Genomic DNA, 23672 nt, shown 5'->3' on the forward strand with positions numbered 1-23672 from the left:
ACAGCAAGAGGTCAAAGGCTGTTTTGTTTTTTCTTTCTTTCCTTCAATCGGCGAACAGAAAAATGACTCAGGAGGAGGTTAATGAATGTCACGGTGAAAACCCCATCAGCCTCGGGGCGCGACGCTTAGGGAAGTAAACAACGGTCAAAATTTTAAATGAAGACCAATTGAACCAATCGAATTCACTCAAGGCTCAGCATTCGTTCAATGGAAAGAGGGAGAAATGACCCGGGGGAAATTTCCTGTTTCCTGAGAACGCCACATGCCTTTAAAACACACAGTCCGACCTCTGTGCACCACCTGATCTTTGGGAATTCATACCAATAGTTGGTTTCACCAAAAACCCTCAGGCCCAAACTGAACCTCAGGGCAGAGCAGTATCTACCACTGACCCTTTGTTATCACAGGTGAACATACAGAGTCAGCCAAAATAGTGTACACACACATTGGGAAAAAACCCTTGCATAAATAATTCAAACAAATGTATTCAGACACGACATGGGATTAATGCAAGTTACTTTTGGCCTCTAAAACTATCTATACGGATAGAAGTATGAGGATGCAAACTTTATATATATGTACATATACATACACACTCATACATATAATACACACGTGTGTATACATCTATCAACCTTATCTTTTGACCAATATTTCTTTCTTTTCAACCAATCTCATTACTTTTATTCTGCAACTCCCCCAGTGTGTGAATTTAATCCGACCCAGATGATGATGATGATGATGATGATGATGATGATGATGATGATGATGATGCAGTGCAGTAGAAGCTATATGGCATTGTGAGGTCCAAGGATGACCCCAGCAACTGCAGGTAGTCTAGCTAGTCTTGGAAGCTTTGGAAGAACACATGGTCAGCGATACCAAGAGCACAGAAAATAACCTTTGATTTATCTGCCTTCAAGATTTAGCTCAGCCAATAGGGACAGAACCACATCAAAGGCAGATGACAGATATTTTCAGACGTCATGCTTGAGGATTGGCGAGGAAGTTCAACACTTTAAAGCATGTCCAGATATGGGTGCAAACTTCACATGATTCCTGAGGGACAGATTTTTAAAAATGTTTTCCCTGTTTTTTTCTGGTGTTTTTCTGCTTTTAACCGTACCAAGGTGTCATTGCACCAAACATCAAGTAGAGACACCAAAAACAGCCACTACTCGGTCTTTGTCCCGTAAGCAGGGCCTTAAATTTAGGCATCTTCAAGTGGCCAGCTGGAAAAAGTCGATGTGGACAGATAGTGCCCTGGTGGTTACCTCGCAGAATGTTTAAAAGGAGCAAAAAAAAAAAAGTTATTCAGTCAGAGCGCCTCTCCACAATCAATAATCATTTAAGAAGACGTCGCAGATCAAGCCAACGGAACTTTGGGCGAATCAGCTCAAGGTTCAGTGGCGCTTTGTAAGACACTTGTAAAAACGATCTGGCTCTCAAGGCCGAGCCTTAAATTCATCATGTGGCTCGGCTGCACGTGGACCGCAGATGTCAGGCCTGTTTTGATTCAGCAGGCTCCGAGTGACGGATGCATCATGCCTTCATGCTGACTTGCTGTTTGCTCCTGTCACTCGGAGCCCTGGGGCCAAAGGTCAGGTCAAACTAAGGGCATGCCCCCCCTCGAAGAAATCTGACGCACAAGCATTTTTTTTTTTTTTATCTAAAGAGTCAAATGTGACTTTTCCATCTGGGAATTCATGTGAAAGTGGGATCTGCAGCCTTATTTAGACAAGGATGAGGAGTGCATTGACCTTTAAGCTTTGAAATCAAATGTTCAAGAATTACAGAATTTGATGCCACGTACTGAAACACACATTTGTTTCAAAGTTGCTCTTGCATATGGATGTTTAACATCAACTTTCCTTGTGTGGTTCTCATATATCATCCAAACAAAAAAACAATAAAACATTTGCATATTTTCTGGCAATGTTCTGCCTTGAGCATCACTAATGAAGCCAGCAACTGAACTGTATCTTGAAGTTTAATTAATCCTGACTTGACAATAAGGTTCACTTGTGCGTTCTCCTGCCTCCACCTTGTGCATGAGTCGCACTGCTTTTTATTTAGTGAGTGCGTTGAAGGAAGTAAGAAGTCTTTCTTGTTTCATTTGCACGTTATGCCAACCTGCAGCATCTCCTGACTGTATCTGTGTGTTTGGTATTCAGCGCTTTTGATCAAAGCACTAAAAATATCCAGCCCTGCAACAATTACATGTAATAACAGTGGAACAGGTGCTCCGGCTTCATGCGATCGCACGCGCTCTCCCCGCGGTGCTACTGTCCTTTACCACCACCAATGATGATGAATGATGAATCACACGACTGTACAATTCACCACGGCCCCACTCTGCCTTTTAAACAAACTCCGTAAACACCCATTTGCCCCCCGCAGCCTCTGGTAAACGATCAAACACTTCTTAATAGGCTTTTAGGAACGCCAAGTGGTATTTCCATTTGAATTAGGCCTCTCCCACATATGTTTTCCCTCAACTCAATCAGTGACATTAAGAAGCCATACCGTCTTCCCACGCTCCCACATCACTCACGTCCCCCTGGCACACTCGACTGGGCGGCTGCGAGCCGTAATTATTCGTCACGATAAACAATGCAATATTTCAGGGCAACGAGGCATTTGGAGAGGAGCGGGAGCCTCGGCCTTGCTCAGCACCCAGCGCTTACAACTCCGGCCCGTAATGGATGTGGCGCGGCCACTTAAAATCCCTGGCGACGAAAATCACTGAGACTGAAAATGAGCTGAAGCTATTTTTACAAAGGGGCCGGTTGCAGCCTGTTACACTCACGGCGACACCTCTGGAAAATGAAGACATCGATACCGAGCCGTGTTGGAGCTGCTAGCCAAATGGAACGAGGCTCCATGTAATGTTGCTATTATGTTGGACTGTGGGGTTGGCGGGATGAGGGGGCGGGAGAGGGGGGGGGGGGATTTTCTCTGCTGAAAATCAGCAGAGATACTTCTCCTCGTGTCTCATGCGTGTGGCGCATGCGGCTCAAACCAACAGTTGCAAATTGATTGTTGCTCCTGATAAGGCAGGAGAGAAAGAATTGAGGATCTAACAGTTGCGGTTGATGGTTGATGGTTTTTTTCTTTTCTTTTTTTTCTTCTTTGCTTTCAACTCTGCATTGTGTTGTACAAACGAAATTACTTTTCATATTCATATTGTGTTAGAGAGTTTCTCTGTCGGAGAAAAACACAGCTAGAGTTCATCAAACTGTTTTTCCTTCACATTATCCTTCTCAGGAACTAAACTCATATCATAAATACCTCATTAAAGTGCATAAAGGGTATTTACACTGTCAGAATGCAGTGGACCATTAGGGTCCAAAAAGCAGTGCAGTGATTGAATGTGCAGTGATGGACTCTTCACCCCTTCATCCACGTCGGCAGTGCAGTGAGAGCGGTGTGCTGGCTAATTGAAGCCACTATGGTGAACGTACTTCATAATCAAGCGTCCGTGCTGTGCTGTGTGATCGGCTCTCTGTCGGTGGAAGGTCGGCCATGGCGTCCGTGGCGTCCGTGGCCACGTGCTGTTTAACAAAAGATGCCTGTTTAAAAAACGGGCATCTTGAAATGAGTAAATTTGAGTTTTCTCGCAACACTTTGCACAGGGATCCTTCTTCTTCTTCTTCTTCTTCTTCTCCTCATTATTATTATTACTGTTTAGCCACATCATTTTCATTAGAAATCTGGGCCCTTTTTATTTTTTAAAAAATTGACCTTTCACAGAGGTTTAATAGGTTTTGGAAGGTGCAGAGTTGATCCCCCCCCCCACACACACACACACACACACACACACACACACATTCAAATAGATGAACTGCAAACTGCACATTGTGACAACAAATTTATCAAGAAATCACTCAAGTGAACAATCTGTTGAGCCTGCTCTTTACATTCGCTCAGTTTCTTAAGAAATTTTCGTTTTTTTTAAGAAAATAAAAGCCAGACCTTTAACAATATTTATGCTGTTGTTTTTTTTATATAACAATTGACCTTCACACTAATAATAATAATGATGAAGATGATGATGATGAAACAACATAATTTACCTTCAGCTGCAGATTGAATTGAGGACTTGGTGTGTTTCCGGCAGCAGGAGGCTGCATGTGGGTGTGAGCCACAACAAGCTACAGTGCTCATATTAATAAGGAAGGAAAACATCATCCATCATCCAGCCTCACCGTGTGGAAGTAACGGAGCGCCAGCACTGGGCTGATTTAAGTCTCTTTGTGTGCTGTGCCATCAATCCAGAGAGATGTGAAACAACACCCACCCCTCATTTCACCCTGCTGAGTCAAAACATCACGGCACTGCTGTTTTTTTGTTTTTTTTTGTGCACAGCTACTAAAAGAGGCACTTTTATTATGCAAGTTTTTTTTTTTTCTTCTTAATTTCCTAGAGAGGAGAGATTTCCCAGTGGTCACATAGCCGAGGCTTGTTTGTTTGGGTAAATGAGAAAAATGAAGTGTCTCTTATAGGCGGCATGGTGGAGACAAGAAGGCAGGTTATTGTCCAAAATCATGCCTCAGTCAAAACATAGTCATAAAAAAACATCTGGTTCATTTGTATCTTTTTAAATTAATACTTGTTCATGACAGCATTTGACATCTGTAACTATTGAAGAAAACATTTTGTTTTTTGAGGTAGAGTCCTGCTTATAATAAAGTGTGAGATTTGACTTTGGAAATAAGGCTTCACAAACTTGTTTTCTGCAAACACACAGAGGCTTCTTGTTTGCCCTGGAAGGCTTTTTATGAAACTCAATTTTCAGATAAACAAAACAATTTTTCTGGTTTTGTAATCAACAGGAACATTTCTGATTTGGAAAGCCAAGGGCTTATCTGTATAGTGCGTTTTATTACAGCGTAAACATCTACTAAGAATGCGCCGTCCCTTTTTGAAAGCTCAGCAATTTGTTTCAACGCTTGCACTCGGCAAACACCCCCCCACCCCCCGCTCCCACCCCCAGAGTGACGGAGACAACCTGGCAGGCCGGCGGCTGTGCAACAGAGATACAAGCTCCTGGTCAACAAGCAGGTTAATTGTTTGATAGGAACAGCTGCTAACACCGGGATGAAGGGACGGAGCTTTCTGATTGGCTGGCGAACACGGCGATCCAGTGGCATTTGACACTCCAGGGGAAGCGCACTGAGGCGGCCGGCGTTGCTTTTTGTTTCCTCGGCGCGGTGGAGCTCTGAAACGTCTGTGTGTTGAGGGCAACCGTATTTTCTTTTTTCAAAGCATTTTGGAGGATTTGAAGATGTGGAGGAGATGAGAGGGTGCGCTTTGATTAACTTGGCACTTGCGGAGGAGATAACGGCTCTCTGAGAGTCTCTCCTGGGTGGATTATCGAGTGCGAGCGCTGGCACATTGTATGAACCCCGTGAAGTCCATTAGCCAACTCAACTTATTACACAGCGAGATAAGCGCGACTCGAGGGGGCCGACTGTTCATTTCTGGGACTGACGAGTCGACTTGGTGCGTGTCCATTTCCAAGTGTCGCTGAAGAATGTTGTTCAGAATGTTGACCTGCTGCAGAGGTGGCAAGTATTAAATACTATGTTACTGTAGTTCAGTATATTTTTCAGGCATCTGTACTTTACTGTATCTGCACATTGGGAAAATATGCTTGTTACTTTCATGTTTGAAAGATACAAATATATGGGCAAAAAATATGGGCAAACTATGGCCAGGGGACCATATGCTGCCCGTTAAGCTTTTTAATCAGGCCCACCGAACTTGAAGAATTTATATTAACAGTAAGTAATAAATAGCTGTGTTTCATCAATTCATCATCTTTTTTTTTCAGTGTTTTAAGAGTCATTTCAATAAAGAGCTAGATACTGTGGGGCTTCAAAGACAGATATTTTCCACATGCTCCTGCTGTGGCCCCTCTGTCGAATTTTATAACCCATCGTGGCCCACCAGTCAAAAGGTTTACCCACCCCTGATTTAGACACTTACAAATTCAATGTTGATGTTTAATAAGCACCAACTCCAACAAACGCACATAAGTCGCCGCTGCAGCTGTCACCGACTTCGGCCGCTGCCGCTGAGTGACTGACTGTCAGGATGTCCCCGTCACACATGCCTCACAAAACCGAGAGCCGGCACTCGGCTGTAGCCAACAGCTCTGACACACTCCTGCTATACAAAATATCTTGGCCTCGCAGGCTGGAGCTGCCAACTAGACTCAAGATTTCCAGCTGACGAACAAGAGCGACTGCTTTTAAAGAGGACACGAGAAGAAAGTGCATCGCTTTTGTGCGCCGCAGGTCGCGCTATTCAAAGCTTTTTTTTTGGGGGGGGGGGGGGGGTTGTTGTGCTTTTTTGCTTCCGGCTCCTGACTAAACATAATGGGAGAAGTTAAGTATTGTCTCTGTACGGGTTCAATCTCTTACGCTCATTGCAGGAAAGACAGTGTATGTCCAAATGGAACATAAGCGTTATTGCTGCACTCCTGAATGAACCCTTATGTCTGCGTGCAGATGAACTCGTGAGAGAGAACGATTGCCATCTTTTACAGTCGTTTCCTAGAGGAAAATTACCAACTAAATGACTTGACGAGACAAATCTTTACATGTTTCCCCCCCCACGAGCAGAACACTGTGTTCCTGATTGCGAGGTAGTTTCCCTTTTAAATGTTTTTCCTCTACGCCCAAAATTTCATCCAAAACCCCTGCGGCTGATCTGCAAAGGGCCTAACTCCTCCTCACATGTGGATGGGCTTTAGGATTTGGGGATCTGGGGGTGGGGTTGGGGGGTGAGGGTGGGGAGGGGGTGGGATTAAGGGATTTTCCGATCGCTCTGAAAAAGACACCACGGGATACAGAAATCCAAAAATGGCTGAGGTACCCACATCAAGATTAGAGGGTATTATTTCATCCCCCCGGGGGGAAAGAAGACAGGAAAGCTACCACTGACAGCACCGAAACAAGTTTGTTCAGGGAACATTACAAAGGCGGCGAGAAAACACACACACACACACACACACACACACACACACAAAAGCACTGTAGAACTTTCTTGTAATCCCTGTGAAGTGCAGTTGGTGAATTCCATCAAACGCCAGTGCTCCTTATAAAAACATGCCGCTGATTTTCTTTTTTTAAAATCCTGATTATCACAAGTAATAACAATCATTTCAACCACACATTGTGTCCTCACCAAACCAAACCACACTGAAGTCCACGCAAGAGATGAACGCAAACACAGGTCGTCGCTGTGGTTGGTGGATGGTGACAAAACTGTGGCTTAAGAGGAAACAACAACCACGTGACACAGTCGAAACCTCGCCGTCTGTCAGGAGGAATCAGGGGGAAATGCCAAGGAGGCGAGCTGGAGCTGGGCAGCAGTAGAAAACTTTCTTGTCAAAAACCCCCGGTCAAAATTCACACGTGGTCCGCGAGCTCGTCTTTGTTTTCCTGCGGAAATATCAGATGTCACGTGTGACGGGCAGAGAGCATGAGTAATTGTGGACTTAAAGGGCACAGACAGCTCCAGCGCCAAGACGCTGGCCTTTGAGGTAAATGAGGCCAACAGTGAGGAGCTGGGGCCTGTATGTAATCAAATGCATTAACAGCGATCATATGCATTAGCAGGAAGGTTGAACGTCAGGCCTTTTAGGGCCATTTAGGTTTTTTTTTTTTCTTGATTAAAAAGAAGAAAGTAGAAAGTAAGATTTTGCCTTTTATGCTTTTAATGCACTCTAAGTGCATTTTAATTTGAAATGGAATGAAAGGAAAGAAAAGTAGGACGTAGACTCTGCAATCTGTCAAGGGCGTTTCATTGATAGGGATGTTATGTTAGGGGTTTGTATTCAAAGGTGGTCCCAGCAAGTGACAGTATCTGTGCTGCAAACTAGAGCCAGTGGAGGTTCTCAGTCGTCCGGCTCCTTCTGGTCTCTGAGTTGCAGTAGCTGGACTTCTTCCTTGCTTTCACTTCTCATCGACAAGTCTTCTGTCATTCTGGAGAGCCGCGCATACAGTGGAGCTAAAGTGACGACACAGGGCCGAGGGTCATCAATCACCACAAGAAGTAAAAGATACACTGTGGCAGATGAGACTGTGCAGAAGCGACTACGAAGGTCAAATGATTTCTGTCTGATCAGCTGGAGAGTCAAGCATTCAGTTCTGGTCCCGTAATCCCTTTTGCCGTGAGAGCCACAGAGTTTCATGTTGTGAGAGTCTGAAGGATGAAGTTATATGTTGCATGATTTACCGTCATACGTTATCACATTACATATCATAACAGAAATGAATGCTGTATCATTATAACAACATTTCAGATACATAAATGTGATAAATAACGCATAGAAATAACATTAGTTCTCCTTCTTTTTCTTCTTACTACTGTCATTATTATCAGTAGTAGTAGTGGCAATAGTAGTAGTGTCATATAATTATTAAAAAGATGTAATACACATCACACCTTTTCATGCATGTCCTAAAATAATCATTGTGTCTGGTCAAAAGTGATAACTGATGCTTTTGAATAGGATGAAACAGAGGATGGTGTCTAAAACCAAATTACTGCAACTCTACGGGTGACACTAATCTGGAAGCTTCATGTGTCATGGCAACTTGCCCAAAGCGAGGAAGCCGCTCCCTGCTGACCTTTCATTGGCCACAGCAGCCAAAGTCATACAGCAGCAGTCCCAAAGATTGAGCAGGCAGGTCGAAGCGGCGTACGCAGGGCGTCCTCTCTGACATTTGCAGATTTAATGCATAGCTGGGAATTAGCTGAGCCATCAGCCGATGTGGGCTGACTTCAGATCAGCTGAGGTTTCTCCTTCTATTTTTTCTTTCTCTCGTGTCAGTTGCGTCGCCTGTTCAAAGTAAAAAGTTATCAGAAAAACTTTGTTTCTTAAGTTGCTTGGTGTTTGGAATTTGTGTGTGTTCGGATCAATTCTCATAGAAAGTACTGAACATTAAAGCAGTATTGAAACGGAATATATTAATATGCCAAAAACCTTCGAGTGAGGCACGTTGTCTGAGTAGGGAACAAGGACATGACTGTGTTTTAAAAAAAAACGCTACGTTAATTGATTTTGGAAGATGGGACGAATTCAAGGAAGCCTGATTCAAATGTTTGTCATCCAACTCAATGTGACTTGTGAGTGTTTGTTTGCCACTGGTCATGAAAGAAGGAGAACGATGATCTTCAATTTTGTGTCATTGCGTAAGCCATAATCTGAAAAAAAAAAAAAAATGTAAAAAAAATTCCCACCTGCATTGCCAATGCTGCCTTTGGTTTTTGCTGGGCGTTGGATCAGAACGGAAAGCAGTGATATCACATTGCTATTTGGAAGAACAATTTGGCACAAATGAGGTTATCCTCCCCCCCCTTTAATCTTTACCCGCACCCTCCAATAAAATCTCCACCCCTTCTGCTGTGCATATGCCTGCCTTGTGCCTGCATGCACGTGTCACATCATCATCATCATCATCATCATCATCACGCCGCAGCTGCAGCACTGACTCACCCTGGACAGTCTTTTGACTCGTCTGTCACCTGTGTGATCTTCAGTGAAGGCGACGCTTCCTGTGAGTCAATGCGTCGCAGCAACGCGACGACGGTCCACGCTCCCCCTAATCACCGGGTTTCTACGGAAACCTGGCAAGATTTCAAAGCACCCCACCCCGCCCCACCACCACCACCACCACCACACACACACCACCACCACCACCCCACAACACTCCAGCATCCCACCAACTCTAATTTGCTCTTTGTATCCACTTCAAAATAAACCTTGATTAAATTTGTTGCGGCCGTCAGCGGCGCACGGTGACATCACACCGGTGTACTTTCAATAACACCTTTCCCCACCTTGGTTTATATTTAAAGTGCAGGTCCACTTGCAAGACGGCAAACTTTCACGCGGTAGTACTTGCAGCAAACAGGAAACAAACATTCCCCTTCTGTTTGGCCAAAAAGGTTCCGTGCACTGCAATTGATCAACCCCCAGGGTATCGATTTTGTTTTCAGCATGAAAGCATCGGAAAAAGAGCCTTTTGATTGACTGCGGGACGGCGATAGTCCACTCCGTCATGGCGTGGGCGCGATCGTTAACAGGGTGCTGAACCCTGAGTTCAGTCTAGTCCCACGCTGTCAGGGGACGTCGGGCCCGCTGAGAGTAATATGTTCTCACAGCTCTGCTCCATTGCCCATCTGTCTACAGAGAAAGAACAATGATTTTTCCATCACTTTGTTTTCCTGAAACTCTTTCCATCCGAGACCATCGGCTCTCTCATCTCTTGAAAAGAATTCAGTATTTAGCAGGACTAATTTCAGCTTCTGTTTATATCTTTGCGCTTGTTGTTGAGATGTTGCTTTTAAATGCTTCATTGTATTTTTCTCTTTATTTCCATACTTATTTATGGCTTCTAAAACCAGACCTGGGTACTAATTTCATCCCGCAACTGTAACGGCCACCCGGTATGACAAAACAAACAAACTAAAACTAAACTAGTGACAGCGACTGAAATCACTGCAACTTTCCGTCATCAACACATTTATTTTTCAGACTCATTATGTCGGGGCCTGAAAAATGTGGCCATTCTGGCACTTGATAGTTTAATTAGCCTTATCAAAGCTGAAGTGCACCGGTGGCAGGTGGTGCCTGAGTTATGCGGTTTCTCATAGAAACCATCACAGATGACAAACCATCAGCCTTTCGTCTTGTGCGCCTTTAGCAGATGTGCTAAATAAGGTGCAAGGGTTCAGCTGAGAACGGCAGCTCCGCCCGCGGCTGCCAGCAGAAGGTCACCGTGACCCGCTGTCACAGTCTGTACACATGTGATTTAAATACTTTCTTTAGGTATCTGTATTTAAGTATTTTTCTTGACAACTTTTACTTCCTATATTCGTACACAAATATGTGTTCTTTCTACTGCTTACGTTAGAAGAACACACCTGCTACGTTTGTGTTTCAAAAGTAAAGATACAAATCTGATTAAAATGAATTAGATAGTTCTTATTTTATTTGCTTTAAACTGAGCAATTCAATTCTGTCGTGTAGTTCAAAATAAAAGTGGATGATATTTTAGAGATTATTTTCAAATACTTTAGCTTTGGGGTCTCTGTTCTGTGTGTTTTCAATACAGACAAAAATAAACATGCATAAAATAACATGTCAAAATGTGTAACACTGAATGCTTTGTATCATTAGTTGGATTTTTTTTTATTACTTTTTTTACATTTTAAAACCTGCACTTTATTACTTTTACTTGAGCAAAGGAGTTGAATACGTAGTTTAACTCGTATTTTTTAGCACAAGTATCCGCACTTTTACATAAGTACTGAGTGCGAATACTTTTGCCACCTCTTGGCCAATATACACAGAGCAGATCGCACCCAGAACGTTTGCACACAGATACAATACCGAGCATTTTCAAAGAAATAAATGGACGCAACAGCAATTTTGCCACGGCAGCGTCCTCACAAAGCTTTTGCTTTGCTATTTGCAGCAGCATCTCAAACTGCACGAGCTGCGTCGGTAGAAGGGGAACGCAGGAACACCGTGTTTCGCCCTAATGACTCCTAACTAAGCGATGCTGCTGACACTCAATACGTTGTCCGATGATGCTGAGTAGAAGAAGGTGCAGCGACATTAGTTGCATCACGCCAACCCTGCATTCCAGCAAGATGCAGAGACTGAGAAAGCAGAACCCACGGTCAAAAACTTTGCACAATTACTGCAAAAGGCTGCACAATGTCCCTTAAATTAAAAGTTTGATTCCTTGCATTTGGCAGAACTGTATGTGGGTCTCTAAGTATTTTGATGTAATTAAAGGAAAGAGTAGTAATAACAAGATATTCTGCCCACTCAGCCAACATTCTGGTCTGATCATCCGCCCAAAGTGCCAAACTTTTAAGAACTCTGACTTTTTGGATGCCATTCTTTGAATTAGGCCTCATCTCAGTAAGTATAAATTAAATATAAAAAAAAGCCAAGCATTAACTCAAACACAGATTCTTGACCTGTCAACATGTCTTGCAGCGAACTACTGTCAACACTGGCATCCGTGTGTTGGCGCACGGCGCAGGGGTCCGCTTCAATTTGCCGTGATCGCAGAAGAAGACTCTGTAAGCGACAGTCAAGACGGGGCGAAAGCTTTGCGGGGAGCCGTGTGAAATTTCACATGACACGGAGAGACCAGAGCTGCAGACAGCTGAGAAATCCTCCTCAGGCATAAATCCTCCAGACTGGAAATCCGGTCCGGCTTAGCCAGGAATTCAGCTTGGTGGACAGACCGTTTGGTTTTCAGTTCTGGCTCACGAAAGCTCTTAATTTGTCCAAAAAGTTCCCCTTTCGGTCAAGCGAGGACAGTTTAGTCACACAAGCTGTGGCCCCGGCATCGCCGCCCTCTCCCGGCTTACTGCTTTGCTTCACCTGCCTTCCAGCTTTAACTTTCCCCCTCCATCAGCAGGGCATTTGCAACAGACTAATGGGGGATTAAAGGAAAGAAGATAAAAAAAGGATAAAACTCACGTGTGATAGTTTACCAGGAACATGATATCATGATGATCTAAAGCTGTCAAATTTAGTGAAGAAATCAAAGTTTCCTTCTGTACTTTTCCCCTCTTTGTTCACTCATTAGCCATGATGGTAACAACAGGTTTGACTGTTTCTTCCCCTCCACCATGTAGCGTTGAGCAACATCAGTGAAATAACTCGCCGTTTTAAAAACAGCCCTGTTATAAAAAAAACCTGACCTTTCACTGCGCTGTTGGACTTTCTCAACTTTATACATCTCAAGCCGACCTGATTATTACAGCAATGTCTCGTTGTACGATACTAGTGTTGTAGTTCTAAAGGTTGGTCTTGGTCTCAACCACTTTTTAAGGGCCTTGGTCTCGGACTGGGCGGACTCGGGACTTTTGATCAAGACCGGTCTCCACTCAGTCAACACTGTAATGACACGATAATAATATAAAAGAATCCAGATGCTGCCGTTTTACGGTCTCTTTGTGGCACCCAGAGTGACACCCTACCCCCTTATTCCTCGTTAATGTATTTTTTTTTAATTATATGAAGCAAAGTTGTTTTTTTGAAAATGGTTTAAAATAGTTCGAAAAGCAGCAAACTTCAATTTTAAAAAGATACTGGTCATTTTTGTGTGTTTTGTTGTTATTTTTTCTTCGATATATAAAGTCTTGGTCTTGTCTCGGTCTCGATACTCTCTAGTCTTGATAATGTCTTGGTCTCGGGTTTGTGCCGTCTTGACTACAACACTAGTTAGACACAATCCATTTGTGGATTATGGCGTTCTACAAGAAATGTGTTGACTTTAATACCATGCTCTGCTTCAAACTATACTTGCTACGGTTAGCCTTGCTTCAATGACTCTTTACTAGAGCATATGAGAGTATAACTAAAAGGAAGCACAAATCAGAGAGGCTAAAATCCACCTGAGGCATTAAATGAGAGGTTGGTTGCACAAACAGCTATTTGCATCACTCGAGCAAAAACAGTGAGTGAGTGAGAATATGGGGGCGTTTCCTGTAAACTATTCTGAGCATCTCTGATGAGATGGATCAAAACATTTATGTAAAACCCATCAGATGTGCTTCACATTTCAACGAAGCGTTAACTGGTTTCACATGTATATTGTATTGCAATACTCTGGAAAAACACAAGGAGAGGAACAAAGACAGAAAATCTCACTAGATTTTTAGCGCTCATAGTTTGTTTTTTCATTTTAAAAACGCAACCAGAGGTTTTAGAGAGAACAATAAGATGATTCAGATTTAAACTAAAGTGTAAAGACAACCTTTGTTGTTGTATGATACAAAGGTGCTATGTACCTTTGTATCATATTATAAGGTGGAACTCAAGCAAAGGTGATGAGATAAGACAACCACCCATACCTCTATTTTTCCCCAATGGTGGGAAGGTGACAGGGGTTAAAAGTTACACACCAAACCAAACCCCAACAGCCGTAATGTGCCTGAGAACATCCCATCCCGCTGCCTCTGCAGTGCACTGGGAGTTTAGGGGTCCTCCGAGATGCTCCTCAGTGTGAGTTATTACAGATAAGTCCTGGCAATCAGTAGGGGCGGACCGGCGCAGTGCAGCCAAACGTACCATATTTCACGAGGCTGTGAAATATAATTACATTAAATGTGGAGTGAGGCCGCTGTGGCAGGAGTCCCCAAGGCAGAGATAGTGTGTGTTTTCTGTGTTTGTCACTGTGAACCCCGGCAGAGCGCTTGTCAGCCTTCCTGCAGCGTCTCCAGGGCTCTTCTTTTTTTTTTTGCTGCTTGAAACGTTCCAAATGCTGGAAAATAAATGAAGCAGCTTCTCTCCCCCCCAACCCCTTCCCTCCACTCACTTCCCTTCCCCCTGGTCTCCTTTTATCTATATGGAGGTAAAATCCGAGAGAAAGGTTTTGCACTTGGAGGTTTAAGCGGACGACAATTTCACATTTCGCCGTTTGTTGCGCTTTAATCACCTGACCGAGTGGTGTAATTACTTTTGCCTCCGTGGGGGCCCCCACATCAGGAAATATTGTCTCAGCATGAGCTTATCATAGCCACATTTGAAAAGTGTTTACATTAAAATCCTTGCTCCTATTCTTTGGCCCAGCTAAATGGAGGTCCTTTTAATATTTATGAAGCAGGTCTCGCAGCACGCTTGGCCCCGTGTTTCCGAGGACATGTTTTTTTTTTTTCCCCACTGGTGTCTGGTGTTCTGTCAGTGGGTATTTCATACAACGCTAATAGCCTCTCCTCTCTTCTTTCCCCTCCTCTCTTTCCCTCCGTCCATCCCTCCCTCTCTCAAACCGCCATCTGTTTTTCCCATACTGTGTGATCTTCTTGCTTCTGGTCTCCCTGCGGCCCGTCGCCAGACGCTGCTTTTGGCCCGCTGCTTGCCGTGTTTGCGGTCTGCGGCCTGGCTCTGCTGGGACTCCTGACGGCCGTCTCCTGGAAGCTGTGCCGCCTGCCTCGGCGAGCGAAGGTCCGCTATTGCCCGGGATCGGCCCTCGGCTCCATCCGTGGTCCCGTGGAGCGCAGCCCTCCGCCGCCGCTGCAGCAGCCTCTCTCGCCACCCAGCAGCCCCCCAACACAGCACCACCAGCAGCAGCAGCAGCAGCAGCAGCAGCAGCAGCCGCCGGCCACCATGGCGACGGAGAAGGTGAAGGACCCCGCGGGCTCCCTGGGTTTCCTGGAGGCGGCGGTGAAGATAAGCCACACGTCCCCCGACATCCCCACGGACGTGCAGCTGTCCATGCGGGAGCACTTCCTGCGCCGCACGCAACGCATGCAGAGGCAAACCACTGAGCCGGCTTCCTCCACCCGGTTAGTCCAAAGTAGCTCAAGAGTGTGTGTGTGAGTGTGTATGAGTGTGATTGTGCAGGTTATTCATGTGTAAATATGCTGAGGGGGGCAGAAGAAGAAGAAGCAGGCATGCACACACAGGTCGCGTTACACACGGCAGCAAATGGGCACAGCAGGAACTTTGATAAACATTAATAAATATAAATGCAGGACATCCTCCACTGCGACCCATCACATCATAGCTTTTTTTTTCTTGTTTTTTTTAGACAGGCGCCGCATACTCTCAATATAGCCCAAGTGAAAGCATACGTTCTCAGTTTGACCAATCGTGTATCTGCAAAAGCTAATTAGATTGAATAGTCCATGGCTGGGAGGCAGGCTGCTGTGGGTCATTACGCTAAGGCTAATTATGTGCCATGTCTTCTTTATGAGAATTAATGCGGCAGTGAAAGAAAAGATCCACCGTCGTGGTGGCAGAACTGCGCTTTTCCCCCCCACTGTGTCAGCGAGCGAACACTGTTCTGTTCCTGTGGGGCCATCACTGGACCGCCACCCACTAAAACACCTCCTGGGTTGATGGTCTGCCTGTTGAACAAGGAGGAATATCCAAATCCTATGTAATTATAGGCCCGGTGCGTAAAATGATCTATTGCCGCAAAATGGAAAGAAAATCTTTCAGTGGCACACAAATAAATGTTTTTTTTTTTATTTGCTATTTGCAATTTATATTATTCATATATTTATATTTTAGACACTTTAGACACTTTAACATTAAAATAGTTTGAAACACCCTTTTTGCAATGGGTTTTTTTTTTTATTTTTTTATTTTTTTATATAAGGCATGTTTTGTTGAAACATGAGACAGCATGTGGAAGCTCAGTGGTCCTGCTGCTCTGCTGTACTGCCAGACTGTCCCTCGAGTTCAGCACCTGGAGAGCTCCTGCGCATGTCGACCAGGGCTGTTCTCACAAGATAGCTTCCCTCTCGTTTCTTCATCCCTCTTTGTCTACCCCCCCCCCCCGCCCCCCCTCCCACAGGCACAATTCCTTCAAGAGACACCTGCCCCGGCAGATGCAGGTGGGCAGTCTCGACCTGGGCAACGACTACGTTCTGGAGAAAGACGAGAAGTCCTCGAGCCTCGGCCGCATCCAGCCTGAGCTCTACCAACAGAAGACCCAGGAGTCGGAGGATTCCTCCAAGAATGGCAGCAGCAAGAACTGTGGCTCAATCAACTTCTCCCTCAAGTACGATTACGAAAACGAAGCCCTGCTCGTCAACATTATCAAGGCGGTGAACCTTCCCGCCAAGGACTTATGTGGGACATCTGACCCTTACGTAAAGATCTACCTGCTTCCCGATCGCAAGAAATTCCAGACCCGCGTCCACCGCAAGACACTCAACCCGACGTTCAGCGAGAGCTTCCAGTTTCCGGTGCCGTACGACGAGCTGCCGGTCAGGAAGCTCCACATGAGCGTCTTTGACTTTGACCGGTTCTCACGGCACGACATGATTGGCGAGGTGGTCCTGGACAACTTGTTTGAGACTTTGGACGTGTCCAGGGAGACAAACATTTGGAGGGACATCCAATACGCCACCAGTGTAAGAAATTGTCGTCTAATTCCTGCTACCCGAGTGTACGTTACAATCTATACGCAGCACAAACATTTCCAATCGGGATCAAAACCATCGATGGGATCACTGAGGTCAGCTTCTGGGAAACTGGGGGGTTAAGGCTTTTATTGAAATATTGATCAGAACATGTGGCACCTAATATTGAACGACCTGCTATGTCTGGCTTGCAGGTCCGATGTGCTTTCAGCAGAAAATACGGCGGTGTATTTTATTTTATTTTTTAGCAACTAGGGTGGAAACCATAGGGATTAGTAGAGACAAACCCAGCTGTGAACAACAGAGACACTCAGAGAAATTAGTAATGACATGATCAGTAATGCTCACCACCTGCAGCTGTAAATGACTCGAGCGACAATACACCCTTTTTTCACCGCCAGCGAATTATAAACCTTTGTGCTCATGAATCCACTGCGCCATCAAGGAAAAAGTAGAGTGACAATTAAAATATATTTTAGTAAACGACCATAAATCGGGAGGGTCGCCTTCAGTTACCAGAACTCTGTTCTCAGGGCCTGTTTCCAGGGGACCACTATCAGTGACGGAACACAAAATTGTGACTTTTTGTTTATTTTTGTTCTTTCAAAGCTAGTTAAAATGAATCTAAACCACTTACGCATTTTAACAGAGTTCAGTGTCGTAGGCAGGTCAGTCACGGACAGTTGATCTTTTATTTTCACTTGGTTGCAAAGACTCAGTGCAGCACACACTCAGGGACCAACTGAGCCCCTCGTTGAGGCTCATGGGATGCGAAAACGAGTGTCTGCGAGTTAATGCGATAATTCCACCCGCTGCAAGATACACAAAAGTCGGGACGGTGAGTGACATTTTGAGTTTAATCTCATTTGCCGAGCTGTTGTCGCCACACGTTGCCGCGCTCGGCCAAATCATGTCAGGTCAATGGGGCCGTTAATGTGACTTGAATTACTTAACCGAGGCTCCACTTTTAATTTTGCGGCTACACTCGGTGTGTGTGCCCAAAACCTCCAGCTCTGCTGCAGCACTAATGCTATTAGAACAGGGCTTTGACTTTCAAACCTGCATTAGTTCTCATAAAGAGCGGTTTCAGTATCAACATTTATTCCCATTAGTGTAAAGAGAAGGCGATGAAGATTTCCCCTGAATTCAAATGACACGAACCTGAGGAAAAAGGCCAAGGGATGAAGTCATGAGGACAGTGATGGTAATTAAGCCCCACTTAATATAAGGATCAAATCGCTGCAAATACAAGGGGAAAACCAACCAGGCCATTATTACAACTCCAGTACTTTCAGTTTTTTTTTTTTTTCTTTCCTACAGAACATAATTATGACAAATGAAAATCATAAAGGGGTTACCTGCCGTCATTAGGTGTGAACAACTCAAACGTAAAAAAAAAACAAAAAAACAAAAAAAAAAATTCTGATTTTCTGACTCTCAGCTTACTCAAGCAATTATATTTGTGTTGCCATAATGATGTTCAGGGACCCATCCAGCGATATGAAGCGTTTCTTCGTTTCTGGCACCGTCTTAGGGTCCCAAAGCCCTTCATCTGACAACATCCCCATGAGTTGTCGAACTTCAGCTTCGACAGTGTCGGTTCAGTAATATCAGCGTTATTGCTTAGGAGGCACTTTCAAGCTGGCGGCTCTCTTCTTGGCACGCAAGCCGCTGTATTGAGCCGCCAAAAACGATCTGGCGACAAAGTCCCCTGTTTACGTTAAATCTGAGGCAGGCGGTGTGATGCGTAATGTTTGTCCTGGGTAAGATGGAAGAACACTGTTATCAAGTGGGGAGGAACGGAGAACCACAATCACCACTTCACGACAATCACGACACTGACAAAACGCACTGAGGTTGAGCGATACCGCGGCGCTGCTCGTTCCGTTTGTTTCAAATGAAACAGAACTGCGAGGATTTTTTTGTTTGTTTGTTTGTTTCCTTCCCTGTTTTAACTCGCTTTTAGTTCCCAGTTACGTTAAAGGGGAAAAGCCGTGATTTACAAGGGATGTTGTCGCTAACCTGGGAGAGACACAGACTCCCTCTGTTACCTTATAAGGTGCTGTCTTTTGTTTGTTTTTCAGCTGTGCAGGGTCTCCCTAGTGATCACACTATAAGGTATCATACCAAGTTATCAATCATACTTTGTACGCCGCTTTTCTGTTTACACTAAAAGAATACAGGGTAGAATGCTTTCAATAACACAGCGCTGGAGCCGCCTTGCCCGCGTGGCCTTAGCGCAAGTCACGACGGATGACACCGACTGGCGGCCTGTGTTTTTGTGTGCATAATCGAAGTGCCATGTCACACTTTTGCAACACTTGACATTTCTGCCGCGCTCGCATTCTGCCTTCGCGCTTCCCCCGGAGCCGAGCCGCAGCTGTACGTGTGAAAGGACATTAAGACTGCAGCACTCAGGCAGACGTTTTTGAGCTTTGCCAATCAGCCGAGCTCTTGCCGAGCTCATTCGGAGAGATTAGAGGTCTGCGTGACCTTAATACTGCTTACGGGACGGGGCTAAGCACTAACATGCGGCAGATAACGGGACTTTGATTCCACTTGAGACCATTAGCCCCGTTGGGGACTCATGCAGGACACAAGTGAGAGCTAATATATTATTCATGGACAGATCGTGAACGCAGCGTCGTGTCTCTAAAGTAATTAGGCCGTTTTATTTAACATTCCTCCTCAAAGGGATTTCAGGGGAAAACTTCTGAACAAACTTCTGCTCAAACTCACTTGTTCTCTCATCAGGTTGGAAGCTGAGATTGAGTTTGAATCGCTCGATGGAGCGAGGGAGACCAGCGGTCAGCAGGTCACACACCCTCAAAACTCACCAAACAACTCCAAAATACTCTCATGGACAAGTTGTGACCTCATTCACCGTGTGACGAAAATAAGAATGGAAAATTATGAAACATTATGACATGATAGGATCTGTGCCATTAAACTCCATTTCAACCAACTGACGAAGAACTGAAATTTAAAGGGAATGTATCTGCTATGTAAATGACTCTGGGGATCATGGCAATCAGCAAAATGTTGAACTATCCCTTTATAATGAATTGGTTTTCAGTGATCTCCTTCTTTTTTGTTTTAGGTAAGCAATGATAGAATCTTACTGTTACCCAATCTACCGCAAAGTTGACATGTGCAAGTCGAACGCATAGCGCAGGCCTCGCTGCATCATTATGTTACAGCAGCGTGAAGGAAAGAGGAAAATCTGCATCTTTAAGTCAAGCAATGAAGAATTTGCTACCTCATTTCTATTAGTTCCACCACTCCTCACTAAGTCTTGACTATTCGGCGGAAAGCCACACCAGTTGTGACTAGTCTAGGCTTGGTTCTGGGCATTTAATGAAATAATTAAGACATTGTAGTGGAAATGATGTAACTGTTACAGAAATACACCAACCGGTCAAAGCAGGTGGTTGCCCCAAGGAGTGGCGGTCTGCTCTTGGCTTCTTCCCGCTGGGGAGTTTTTTCTTGGGTGCTGTCGCTCAGTTGGTTCTCTCTGTCATCGTGCAAAGCACTTTGAGTGGATGTGATTTAGGCCTTTACAAAGTAAAGGTTGATTGATTGATTGATGGATTGATTGAAGCTGCACTCGCTTCCTCCAAGTTCTATCAGTTCTCACCAACTTTCTTTTTAAGAGTCAAATCACCCTTGGTGTGCTTGTGGACTGAGGCAGAATTACTGGTCCCAGTTTCACTTTCCATTTCTAAGCTAAGCTAACCTCTGTGGAAACCAAGAGACATCATGTCCACCTGGGCTTCATGAGCAAATGTTTCGTTGTGGTGCGACGCACAGCCTGACCGCCGGTTATACTAACAGTTGAATTCTTCAAAACCCAAAATATGAATAATAAGCACGATGCTTCTCATGGCTTTATACCTACTGGGATCATGGAATCACCAATCTCATGCTGTTTTTATTTTTAATATATACTTTGTCATGATGTGGAAGAAAGGTGACACATCAACTGTTATTACAGTTTAATGTCATTTTGCAGGGTGAGTTAACTGGTCGTGTGCTTCTCTCCGCAGGAGAGCGTCGACCTCGGGGAGATCATGTTCTCACTCTGCTACCTGCCCACGGCAGGAAGACTCACACTCACTGTCATCAAGTGCAGAAACCTCAAGGCCATGGACATCACTGGATACTCAGGTGTGTTTTGTGCCTGTGTGTGTGCGTGCGCGTGCGTGTGTGTGTGTGTGTGTGTGTGTGTGTGTGTGTGTGTGTGTGTGTGTGGTAATGTGACATATTTATGGCTGCAGTAGTGTGATGATCCTCCCATGGCTTCCCAGCTATAAAGAATGTCTTCAGCAGCTCTCTGTGTGTCCCCCCCCCCTACACTTTGTTATTAATATTCAACATGCATAATAGCAAATAGTCTTTGGCACTGTTTGTTTTCACAGACTGCTACGTTTCCCTCCGACACTGGCGGCACTTGTAAAAATTGACATTCACTGTGTATTAAATGCCAGAGCGTGGCTGTATAATTTGCTACAAATATGGAATCTGTCCCGGTATCTGGTCATCCTTACTTTCTCGGTTCCTGCTTCTAAGGGGTTTAGCCGCCCGCCGTCGTTTCAGCCTCCGCCTCGTAAATGCGCGAGTTGTGCAAATTGTGCCTGGGAGCACAACGCGCTGCGGAGCAAACGCTCTGGCTTGTCGCTTATAGATGTAGGGCAGCTCGCGTTGGGGTGGCACGGGGTATAATGGAGCGTGCACGACAAGCTCGCTCGCGAAGGATGAAGACTGAAATCCGCATTGGGAAGCGTTTCTCTCTGTTTTCTTAAGGCGTTGACTCATCTCCTGAAACGGAAGAGAGAACACAAAGCACACACACACACACACACACACACACACACACACACACACACACACACACATATACCTCCTTCCTTATGGGCATTGTATCCTGTGATATATATGGCCATATTTGCACCAAAATTGAAAAGGCTTGCATTTCTACTCTTTCAAATGCTGCCCCGCGGCTGAGGCTCTCTCTGGGCTTCGTTCCTCCTGCAGACCCTTACGTCAAAGTGTCGCTCATATGTGACGGGAGGCGCTTGAAAAAGAAGAAAACCAGCATCAAGAAGAACACCCTGAATCCAACCTACAACGAGGCCATCATCTTCGACATCCCGCCGGACAGCATGGACCACGTCAGCCTGCACATCTCCGTCATGGACTACGATTTGTACGTATACGCACACACACACACACACACACACACACACACACACACACACACACACACACACACAGAAAAACAATTAGTCCTGAGCTGAACAACAGAAATTCCAGGGCCGCTCACAACTTCGACACAACGGGAGCCCTCATGTGACAAGTTGTGTCGTTCTCACGGTGTGCGACTGCGGGGGAGCAGCCGCAGCACGACACAAATTGCAAGCGGCCTCAACCAGCCTCGACGTCAGACCCCCCCTGCGACCCAGCAGATGTCGTCGCCAGCTGCTGCACCACACGGGGTCTTACTGGCGACGAACAGGAAGTGCTCCATTTCCTGCTTTTGATCTTTCAACGTGATCTTTGCCACCCAGGAAACCCCGATCGACAGCAATCCCTCTTGTGTGACATTACTCAGTAGGTCATGCAGACAAACCTTCAAGCTACCGACCAACTTCAGCTCAGCTAAAAAAAAAAGAAGAAGAAAAAAAATTGAACTCACTTTTCCTGGGTGACACTGTCTCTTTCCCCTTCTCTCCCTCTCTCTCCCCATGCCCCATCTTTCTGTTCCCCTTTTCTTCCTCTCTATCTTCCCTTCTTTCTTCTATCACTCCCCGTTCCTCCGTTCGTCCAATGAGCAATTCAATCGCTCAGCGGGCAGATCTTGAACAGACCTGTAGCTCTACCTTTGTAGAATAAATCAAATCAAATTTGATTTATAGAGCACTTTGCATACAATTGAAACGCAACTCACGGTGCTTTACAAGAGTTAAAGACGATGCCAAAGGACAGAGTGACATTAAAAAATAAACATCCCACTGCCAGGCATTATGAAGACACTGAGAACCATTGTTCCATTGCTGCTCGTCATTACTGCAGGACACAGGGAGGAAAAACAGAAAGCAGGAAGCACATCCGCTGTGTGTTTTGTGTGCTGATTACGTCACATTCACTGCAACCAGGTTGCTCACACATGCAGCTGGCAAATCCGTAACAGACCATGTGGGCAGAGTCCTGCTAAATCTGATCTCAAGTCACCACCGCAAACATGACAGGAGTATAAAGACGTCAATTCTTCGAAAACAATGCAAGCAAATAGCAGTGTTAGCGGTTACATCGGTTGATTATAGCTCTGTACTCATTTTCAACTGCCCAAGCCAAGTATTAATAATTGCATTTTCTTTTCGGAGTCTAAATGTCAAATAAAGTTGTGGGTTTTTTTGCCATCCATTCTCATTTATTGATAAAGTTTTAAAATTCTTTTTCATTTTTTCAATTTGGCAAATTTGCTCCCCGTGAAGACAAATGTCATCTTCTAATATTGATCGCATTGAAAATATTATTTTATATATTGAATATTTTATTCTCAGACTGGGGTCACTGGATCGCAGCTTTTCAGGAAAAAGATGTCAGTTTTATTTATAGCACAGCAAGCTAAATGGGAAAGTCGAGACAGCTGACAGAATGGGATCGCGTGGGCTAAAGGTCAGAGTGAGGTTTTCTTTTGTTCACTCTTACAGAGTGCTGTAGTGTGTAATGGGGGGTTTTGCTCACTGTACTAT

At 44.8% G+C, this 23672-nt stretch overlaps 1 protein-coding gene across 1 annotated transcript in view; it reads left to right on the forward strand.

Moving 5' to 3' along the window:
• Positions 1-23672, forward strand: part of syt6a (synaptotagmin VIa) — a 48087-nt gene that overhangs the window by 22357 nt on the left and 2058 nt on the right. The window contains exons 2-5 of the mRNA XM_076042147.1: positions 14880-15330; positions 16347-16908; positions 20964-21084; positions 21952-22123. Coding sequence (XP_075898262.1) covers positions 14880-15330; positions 16347-16908; positions 20964-21084; positions 21952-22123 — 1306 coding nt within the window. The remainder of the gene's footprint in view (positions 1-14879; positions 15331-16346; positions 16909-20963; positions 21085-21951; positions 22124-23672) is intronic.

Source organism: Nelusetta ayraudi, unplaced genomic scaffold (assembly GCF_046127955.1).
Source record: "Nelusetta ayraudi isolate G7.1 ecotype Tasmania unplaced genomic scaffold, CSIRO-AGI_Nayr_v1 ptg000070l, whole genome shotgun sequence".
NCBI classification, from domain to species: Eukaryota; Metazoa; Chordata; class Actinopteri; order Tetraodontiformes; family Monacanthidae; genus Nelusetta; species Nelusetta ayraudi.